The sequence below is a fragment of the Gavialis gangeticus genome, unplaced genomic scaffold (genome assembly GCF_001723915.1).
Source record: "Gavialis gangeticus isolate Ggan-Ray unplaced genomic scaffold, GavGan_comp1, whole genome shotgun sequence".
Classification (NCBI taxonomy): domain Eukaryota; kingdom Metazoa; phylum Chordata; order Crocodylia; family Gavialidae; genus Gavialis; species Gavialis gangeticus.
In genome coordinates this window covers 110,841,044-110,851,304 of record NW_017728992.1, presented here as the reverse complement: position 1 = coordinate 110,851,304, position 10,261 = coordinate 110,841,044, and the positions used below count along the sequence as shown (strand labels likewise).

Genomic DNA, 10,261 nt, shown 5'->3' with positions numbered 1-10,261 from the left:
AGTGTGCGTGTGTGGGAGACTGAGGGCTGTGCTTGAGGCAGGTGGCAGTGGCACTGGGAGGGGGGGTCTACAGCAAATTCTGGGGTGGCGATAGCCCCCCTCCTCCATAGCCTCACTCCCAGTGCTGTGACTGCCTGCCCCAAGTGCAGCCCCAGCCCAGCCCCCTCACTAGGAAGAGCCTGGTGCCATTCCCAGCCCCAGCCCACAGCAGGCAGCCCACCCTCACCCCACACACAGATCTGGGGGGCACATGCCCTTCATGCCTCCCCTGGGGGTGCATGCAGTGCTGGGGGCTGTGCCCCTTCCCCATGCCCCACAGATGAGCTGCTCATGGCTCCATCCTGCACCCTGCCCTGGCTGGGCAGCACCTTCCCTTGCCCCAGCCCCAGCCCCACTCCCTCCCTTACCACAGGGGTCTCAATCTGCCCCCCATGCCCTTCCCCTCCCCGCCCCTTTCCCCCAAACAGACTTAGCAGCTGGATGCTGTTATCCAAGCTGCCAGGCTGCATATTGGCAATCAGATTGGTACTGGCCAATATGGCTTGTTAATAATTGACAAGCAGTATCGGCCCAAAAAATCTTTAGCAGTGCACCCCTACTTTCCTCTTACCTAGAGAATTACTCCAATCAAATCTGGAAAGTTGCAATGAAGAAAAACATTAATAAAAATAAGTTTAAATATGCAAGCTAAGCCACAGTCCATTATGCACTTTCCTCTCTTCACTACCACCACACTACATATTAGATGTACCAATGCCATCATTCTGTGCAAAGTACAGGGATCTTTTAAGTTCGCAGATTACATGGGTATAATTTTGTTATTTACTACCTTCTGACTTAATTATCAAATTAATTCTTCCTCAGCTTTTAATCTTATAAAATAATTCTTAGAGCGTGCCATAATTGGACTTTCCTTGCAGAGATGTCTCATATAGCAGAAATTTCATTTAGTAGGTATTTGACTAACGTCTGTTTAGTTAAGAGCTGCTGTTGAGCTTTACAGGGGCTTTTTGCTCCTTGCCTTAAAAAGGCAGCCCCTTTTTAGCATATGGATGCAAATCCTGTAGCAGATTTTAAGAGAAATATCAATGCAGACCCAAACTGTACAGATCAGAATCATTTGGACCAAGTGCTGCTGGTAGAAATAACCCCAATTTTACTGACATTTTATGACATTTCTGTGACCTTTGGTCAGCACTGGCTTAATCTTTCACCAGTACATTGCATGGGCAATTTAAAATCAAAACTCACTTGTCTTAATGGGTATAGTTCTTCAAGTAAATTCCCTCAGGGTAGAAGAGCAGTGACTTTGAATTCCGATGCTTGTATTATGTTTTTAATCAACACTGAAACCTCTGATTTATCTTTAGGTGAGACAGTTGAGTGACTATTTCAACATTTATGCCTTTTCCCTAAAGAAACGCATTCGAGAATGAAGTCTTTGCTGTGACCAGGACATGAAACACTACCATGGGGCTTCTTAGGTGCATTTATCTGATAAACAGTGTAATTCTATTGATTAAAATATTGAACTATAATGGACCAGATATTTAAAACCCTGGAATACTGATGGAGCAGGATGTTTAATAGAAGAGAATTCTAGTTGAGAAATTAAACCCTTAGTCACTCTGCTGCTAACTTAACTTTTCTACCTATTCGGACCAAAGCACTTCCTTATTTAAGTCCTTACTCCTCCTCTTGTTTGCTCAAGACAATGGGAGCCACCCTTCTTAGCAGGCATGCCATAGAATTAGCCCCACACCCTCCCTGAGGGCACTCCAGTCCCCTTCCTTTGTCCAATCTGCTGCTCTGCTTTCTGCTCCCTACTCTGCTCCATGATCAGTCTCCTAATCTGCTTTCTGCTTCCTGCCCTCTACTTCCTGCCTGATCTACTCCTTTGCCTTCAGCTTCCTGCCCTATCTGTTACTGTATTGCCTGACTCCCGCCCGATGTGTAATGTGCCACACACAGGCTGGCCATGCTACTTGTGACAAAGTGCCACAGATTGGCCATCTGTGGCTCAAGGTATCATGTTTCACCTTCTTTGTTTCTACCTCCAAAGTCATTCACACATCACCCTTAATTTAATTTAAATTGAAGCAGTGCCTTCTTTTTATCCTATTATGTTCCTCAATGAAACTACATTTAATGTCAACTAGATATCCTTCCTCCCCACTCACATCTCCATGCCTGCTTCACTGATGCCCTATTTATATGGAGTTCCTGACATGTGAGCAACAATCCACATGTTTCCCTTGCCAAGTTTAACTTCTCTCACATTACCCAAAAGGTTAACCCTGGTGCAATGTCTGCTCTCTCTCACATTCACTAGTGTAGAAGAGATGAGATCAGGAAATTACAACCCAAACAAAACCCTCCCAATCCCATACTTTTTCTGGTCTCCCAGTAAGCCTGGTCGAATGCATGTCTATCAGGCCACAGGTTCCACATGTCAGCAACTGTCTTTATATCTTTTGTAGCAGATAGTATCAGTACTTAACTAAGTAAACAAGCATGGCATTTTATCCCATTATAAGAGAATATAAGAATAAATTTGTCCCCCAAACTTTTGAAGATTCTTTAATCTCACTGTGATGATAAAACGCAGCTGGTAACTGGGCATATGCATCTCAGAGCCACAAAGCAAGTAGTAAAAAGTGAGCCAGTCAGATTTTGTGTTAGTTAACCAATCCTGTTTTTCAGCTGCAGTGCTTGGAAGACACGGGTTTGTGGTTCAAATGTCAATCCATGTACACTCTAATAGTAGATGGCTTGACCTGTTCTTCAGACCTAGATCATTCCTAACAGGGTACTCTCCCACAAAGTGATATAACCTGCATGTGACCTCCAAGGGCAAGTTTTCGAGTCCAGTTCTCCCATCCTCCACAGGGGAATGTCTCATTATCTTTATAACAACAGAAATTAGGTATTAGCAATGATGAAAAAAATCCAAGTATATTACATATTTTGATTAGGCTGTACTTCTCTTATCAATCTGTCATATCGGAATCAGCAAGGGTCCAGGGTGGTAGAGATAGTCTGGCTTTAGCCGAAGAGCGCAAAGGTCTTTCTATAATCCCAAATGTTGATGTTGTTTGGGTTCCAGCGGTCTGGATTTTTAGATTTGGCAGCCAGGTGTTCTAGTATCATCTATTTATGTGTTTGCAGTTTATCTGGCCAGTGTGCCATGGATGAATCAGTGACTTGGTTAAACTTATTCTTTAAGTATATGGAATGACAAATCCCTTTCCTTCCAAATCTACATGGAGACAAAAGATGTTGGTTTGATTGCCTCAAGGCTTTTTTGAAGACTAAGGAGCTTCTGGGTGTCCAGAACAGGATTCCAATGATGCCTGAAGCCACCCTTGTTAAATTAACCCCAGGTCAAAAGGTTATTTCATGAGAGATGCAAGAAAGGCACCCTGTAATTAATAAACTGAAGTTTGACAGTTTAATTTGGACTACATCTGAAACTTCATTCTTTGACAGAATTGTATACTAAATTCAAACACTATATACACTAGACTATATTGTTCTTACCTGCTTTGATACCTATGTTTATTTTTGAAAATTTCTGGAATGTAATAGGAAATATCTAGAAAATACTTTTGTAAATGAAAAGCAGGTTGTACTTTACTTCAAGTAAAATATTTGGAGTGTAGGTTAAAAGCCTACTTTTCCTTTTTATTTATAAACAGTTGGAAATGTGTGCGCATAGAATGGCTTCATTAGGTGTTTTGTATTTTAGTGAACTGTTCCAAGGTACACAGATATAAAACTTGAAATGGCAGAAGCTATTTTATCTATAAAATAAACATTTTATAGATAAATGCATGCCACACATTTGTAATATAAATGAATTTCTTGTAGTATTGTTTAGTGTGGAATGTAACATATACAACTGTTATGTCCACTATTTTTTTTAATCAGTGAGATTTGTCAGAGATAAGCTGAAATATAAATGTGGATAATGTATTGTACATTGCATTGTACAATGAAATATACTGCACTGTCAGAAGATGTTGGGGAAAATAAATTAATTGTGATTCAACAAAACAGAATAAAATGTCTTTTGTTCATAGGACAGCATGATCACTGATTGACTTTTTTTTGTAAGGTCTGCTGAGGATTATGGAGAAGAAAAATTGGTTTCCCTTCAATAAATGCCTTTTCCCCCATTCATCTGTGCTATACATGGTTATTTTCACAATCATTTTCAAATGAAAATGGGATTGAAATGTACATGTTTTTCATTGTAGAGCATAAAACAGCAGAGATTTGCTCACTCACTTTTCCAGTGAAAGGCATCTATCAAAAGAATGAGCTCGCTGAAGTAATTAACTTATGGTTGGACAGGGGGGTCATTCAGGTTTCTGTCCACCTTTTTGGCTTTAAGTTCTCCTTTCCCACTGAAAGCTGCTCATCTAAGAATCTCTATGGGTGCGTTGTGCACATTCTGAACTGTCCTCATGCTGCGGGTTCAAAGCAATCACACAGCTTAAGACAAGAAAGAGGCAAACCTCGAAGCAAAGGTCAGGAATGATTTAGATTTGATCCTTCGCTCTTCTGAGAAGGAAAGCATACACTTACAGCCCTATTCCTGGAGGCTTAGACCAAGCAGGGCAGGCCCTATGAGAAGAGGCTACGGGACCTGAACCTGTTCAGCCTCCAAAAGAGAAGGCTGAGGGGGGATCTTGTGGCCTGTTATAAACTAGTCAGGGGGGATCAGCAGGCACTGGGGGAGTCACTGTTCCCCCAAGCACTGCCAGGAGTGACCAGGAATAACGGTCACAAGCTGGCGGAGGGTAAGTTTAGGTTAGATATCAGGAGGCGCTACTTCACGGTCAGGGCGGCTAGGGTCTGGAACCAACTTCCAAGAGAGGTGGTGCAGGCTCCTACCCTGGGGGTTTTTAAGAAGAGGTTAGATGAACACCTTGCTGGGGTCGTTTGACCCCAGTACTCTTTCCTGCCATGTCAGGGGGTCGGACTAGATGATCTACTCAGGTCCCTTCCGACCCTAGAAACTATGAAACTATGAAGTATTAGAAGAACATTTCCTACAGCACACCAAGGCTATGAACAAACATTGCACATGTCCTTGGACAAATTATGCCTGTGTTTATTCTGGAACAGCAATATCCTGGTATCAGTGTGTACACACATCGCCCTTCTGATCAGGGGTTAGTGAGCAGCTGAATGGAATCCACTCTTCTGCCATTGATTCGATGATGTAATTGCAGGATAACAGTTCAGATACACTTTGCAATGTCTCAGGAAAAACAGTTAGCACTTCTTATCCCATGAACCTTTTACGATTTACCCTGGGACAAAGGACACGGATATATGAAGGACTGCATTTTGTCCTGGGATAATATGTCTTATCTTAGAACAAATGCAACATCTGTTTGTAGTCTGAGTCAGAGCCATGGAGTTGGCTTTGATGTATTCCTCTACACAAAGCAAATATTCCTGTTGTCAATTTAAATAATTTTTAGATGAGGAATTCTTAATGCTAAGCCTCTCCATCAAAAGTCCATTTGGATCTTCCCCATCTTTCTTGCACTATTAGCATTCCCTTTTTGGACCTTCTCTGCACGTGCTAGTTTCTTCAGATGTTGCTGTTGCATTTCCTCTAAACCAAAACTAGACATTTAGCACTCTTGAGATTGGAAAGACTTGACCAAAAAGACAAATCGTAATTTTTTTTTTTATATTTTCATTCATCTTATTGTATGATCTGTGGAAGAGTGATACAATCACTGTGTTCTTGAAAAGTAATTCCTACATACATTAAGTAAATTAACTATATTTTGTTTTAACCTGTTTGCCTTTTTTGCTCTTCTTCTACAGGTGATTAATGATTTTTGTTTAATATATATTTAAAAACAGAAACGTACCAATTTAAACTCTTTTGAATAGTCTGTAGAGTTAGACAGATTTTAACATATATTTTTTTATTAAATATGTAAAAAGATAAACGCAAGTCAAGTTATTCACATATTCAGAGACAAAAAAAATCTACTCTACCATGCGACAATTTGTGGGTAATGTAAAATGATACCAATACATCTGAATAAGACTTTTTGCATCTATTATGTCATTACTTATCTATTTATAATTAACAATACATATGTTTACATTCCTTTCAGTTTACATTTAATATATAACCAAAGCTTTATGGTGTGCTATTTAGTAAAAGTAATTACAAATGCATATTAAAACCATAACGGAATAATGGGGTTACTCACCACGGAGGGAGGTGAACTCTTTCCCCTTCCAGAGTATCTCTCCCCTCAGCCAACTGAATCTCAACTCCTTGGGAGGATAACTTACCACCCCTGCAATTTATGATCTGAAGCAGTGAAAGTGCTATACTACATAGATACTATAAGGTGAGAAGAAAAGGCAGATTTTGTTGTACTTCTGATTGAAAGAAGTAGAGCAGGGTTGCCTTGATGAGAACCATTTGAGAGGGGGGAAAAAATCTGAAGCTTTGGAAAGCAAAGTACTTTTTTCCTACAGTGCTCTCCCCAAAGCTGCTTCTTTAGAAATAGAAAGATGGTGGGACTGTATCAGTGACCATGATCTGCTACTGATGAACAACAGCGTATGGTCAGATCCTGAATTCTTTACCCACCAGAAACTGGAGAGAACATAATAGGGTATTTGGAAAAGGAAACAATTTAAAACAAGGCTATTGAATTCTGTCTGTGAATACATTTATATATCTTTTTAGAAAATTCTCCTTTAAAATTTCTTTACGTAGAAGATTCTAATTGAAACCAAACAAATCAATTAAACCAAAAATAGTAACAAGAAGTGCTAGATTTCAGGGTACAGCACTTAGGAAGTGTGGGAGTAATGCTGAGGGCAGAGCCAGAAGACTTTAAAACCCACTGAACTGCTGCAAAGCTAAGGGTACAACTGAGGAAATAGTAAAACCTGTTCCAACATTTGATAGCACAGGCTGTGGTGTGACACCCTGTAGGTGAGATCTCTCATGTTTAAAGTAGAGCCACTTTGCTGCAAAAGATTTTTTTTCCAAATCTGTTTTAAAGTAAACATTCGCTACAACTGTCAATTTAGATGTCGAGCTTAATCAGTAAAGTAACTCTATAAAGATTTGAAAAAGGATAAACCACTCCAAAGATTTAATTCGGTTTTTCAGTGACCTTAGTTTGGGATGTAACTTCCTTGTGCCTGCTGAATCAAATAAACAGAGTGGTAAATTGACACTTAAGGGGGAAAGGGGTTGGAAATCAAGTGTCAGAAGCCAGGAAGCCCAAGAGTAAAAGAAAGGTGATGAAGAAACAAACTAAAATGTACAACAGTAAGATGAAAAGTACAGAATGCTCTGTAATCAATGGCTTGCTGCAGGAACACCTTTGGGACTGAGTTGGGTTCAGATTTGCAGCATGCCAGCCTACTGAACTGTTTTATAGTCTTTTGCAGGTGGTTCCCTACTAATGTATTCTTTATACACATTAGGGCTTCTAACTGATGCACCAAGTCTGAAGCATCTAAGGGAAAAATTGGTCTTCAGTCAGTATTCAGATCATTTAATGTTTAAAGGGAGAATTGCTTAAGGGTTTCTAGGGCTGGTTCTTTAGCAGGCTTGCTGCTAATGTTTGGACAAGCCTAGCCCTAGTCATGACATTTTCATGTTCTGTATATGGATGGCTGAGGAGAGGATGGACACTGGGAAAGAGGAACTCCTACCGATGTGATCCTCACTTGTAAGGGTGAGAGGCAGAATGCAAGGCCAGAGATGATGTTCTGCAGATGCAGTTTTGGTGGGGAAGAGATTTGTCTCCTGAATCAGCAGTGAGCTCTGTAGATACAGAGCTGAAGCAGGAGAAAGAGAAAAATAAATAGGTGACCTTAAGAAGGAAGAAGCAGGGAAACTGAAAGGACTTTCAAACAGTTAAGTGGACATGTATCTTCCGGAAATAGAAACACATCGTGCAGCTTTCTAACATGCTTTGGTGTAGAAAACACTCAAGGATTTTTTAAATCTTTACTAAGGAAAATGTTGCCTTGTCTTTTGTTTTATAATTACAGGATGGGAACAATGCGAGTAACATAAGCTTTCCTCCTCCACAATACACCTCATCATGATAGCTTAAATATCACTTCTACTGTCTCCTTTTTTCCAATTATCTGACCAAATTTTTGCTCCAAGGCAGATGTACTTGAAAGAACCAAGTGAGATGCACATCTAGTGGTATAGTACTTCTCGCCACAAGGGATGTCATAAATACGTTAGAACAAATTACAAATGTGTCATACTTACGACAAAAGAAAAAAAATAAATATATATATTTTTAAAAAGCAGAACAAATCTCAAGCAGCCAAGTGGTGAAGTTGCAGTGATGTACAGTAGGTGATGTAGACCTACGACCTCTTGGGTAGATACACTGAAAGGAGACTTCTGCAAAATGCATCTTGGCAAAGTTTGGGTACAGAATGCAGTGGCTGGCTGGCACTCACTATGGTACATAAATGTTAATGGCAGACTGGGAGTGACTGGTTTCAAGTTTGAGGCCACACATGTTCCATTCTCCAGAAGAAAGTTCCCACACAAAATGAAAAATGTCAAAGATGTTGGACGGGTCAGTACTCTTCCTGCTGTGGGGGCTGTTCATGAACCTGCTCTTCACCTTCATGCTCTTCTGTGTGGCTCTCCTGCAAGTTAAAAAAAAGTACCTGATTTAATGCATTAATATAGCACTTAGCTGGGATATGGTTTGGTACTAATTTTCATTCAAGTATGAAGACAACAGGTAGCTTTCATTTCAAGCCTGCCAAGGCAATACATCCTTTCTTGGACATGCTAGTGCTAGCATTTTCTTTCATCTCTGTATCCAACTGATACAATAAGTCCTTTCATGAAACCACTGTGTTTGATTTGCTGAGCTATTTCACAAGTATGTCTATTTCCTATAATGCTGTAGAATTAAATCTTGGACACTGGAGGTGCATTACAAGGTGTGCTGCCACTAGTTGTCCCCGTGGAACCAAACGTCCATGCACATCTGGATGTGGCTTACATGTACTGGTTTTAAGAGAAATTTGGGCCAGACACAGATGTTGCACTTGTGCTAGGAGAAGCCCTGGGGAAATCCTGTACAGGAAAATTAACCTCTCCTGCCAATCCGCCTGCTGATGGTGTGTGAATTCTCTTGCAGTGAAGGGGGTTCTCCCCATGAAGGAATGCCCCTGCTGCACCCCCATTGCTGTGGGTTGACCCAGAGAAGTGTGGGGTGAGGCAGGCTGCTCTGGGTTGGCCCAGAGTAGTGCAAGGAGCAGTAACTATTCTCCTGCAGTGGGAACCAAGGGCATTCTCTTGAGGCTTTTGGAGACATCTGTGGCAGTTGCTGCTTTTCAAGAGCTGCCAGCTGCCAGGAAGGGAAGAGGGTAGGCAGTCAATTAATAAGTGGCCCAGGGAGCAGCTCTGTCATGCCTCCTGGCTGGAGAGCTGACCATTGACGCTTTTTAGCCAAGGGTCTGGAATACATGAATGCTCCAGCTCCTGGGGTATTTTTTAACCGGTAAGAATTCTTACCTGTAGAAATGAATGTTTATATGTGGCCTTAGCAAGCATTTTGCCAAGACAGGTCATAATATTTTGGGTGAGGGCCACACCTCAACTTTGATGTGCCTTCCTTAGGGTTAGCTACTACCACTAGCAGAACGGGCTTTAATCTCAAGTTTCCTTTAAATACAGTATTCCTGCCTCCTGCACAAATGCACAAGTAGATAGATTTCTTTGCTTCCACTTCCCTTTACAACTTAAGTGCTTAGTCGTATCCTTTAATTTTAAAAGCTGGGCTTAGCCTACCAGAATGGACAAGGTACAACATGCTATCAAATGCTCTTAGAAATAAAAGAAACAGTCTCATGTTTAAAGCCAGGTACACTTCAGAAAAATCTCAGTTTTTGTATTTCAACCTTTTTTAGCCTAAGTACGCCCAGTGGCCAGACGCTGGGGGGCGGGGAGGGTAGCGTGTGGCCAAATGCCAAGCGGGGGGGAGGGGGTTGGAGGTGCATGGCTGGACACGGAGCAGGGAGGTGGGGACGGTGCATGGGTGGGCAGGGACAGAGTGCTACCACCTGCCAGGAGCAGGGCTGGGGTGGGGCAGGGAAGCTCACTGGGTTGGTGTGAGGGCAGTGGCACTCCTCTGTGGGATGGTGAAGCTCACTGGGCTGGTGAGTGGTGGCAATGGCCACTTCATGTTAGCTTCCCTGCCCCGCAGAGGGG

General features: G+C 41.6%; 2 protein-coding genes across 5 annotated transcripts in view; one reads left to right on the top strand and one right to left on the bottom strand.

The window, feature by feature from the left end:
* The window catches only part of SELENOI (selenoprotein I), a 93,423-nt gene extending 91,644 nt beyond the window's left edge, over positions 1-1,779 (top strand). For both annotated transcript variants that reach the window (XM_019526938.1, XM_019526944.1), the window contains one exon: positions 1,371-1,779. In XM_019526938.1, coding sequence (XP_019382483.1) covers positions 1,371-1,436 — 66 coding nt within the window. In that variant the 3' untranslated portion in view covers positions 1,437-1,779. The remainder of the gene's footprint in view (positions 1-1,370) is intronic.
* Positions 1,780-5,933: 4,154 nt separating this feature from the next.
* Positions 5,934-10,261, bottom strand: part of MAPRE2 (microtubule associated protein RP/EB family member 2) — a 122,196-nt gene continuing 117,868 nt past the window's right edge. For all 3 annotated transcript variants that reach the window (XM_019526910.1, XM_019526919.1, XM_019526928.1), the window contains one exon: positions 5,934-8,685. In XM_019526910.1, coding sequence (XP_019382455.1) covers positions 8,614-8,685 — 72 coding nt within the window. In that variant the 3' untranslated portion in view covers positions 5,934-8,613. The remainder of the gene's footprint in view (positions 8,686-10,261) is intronic.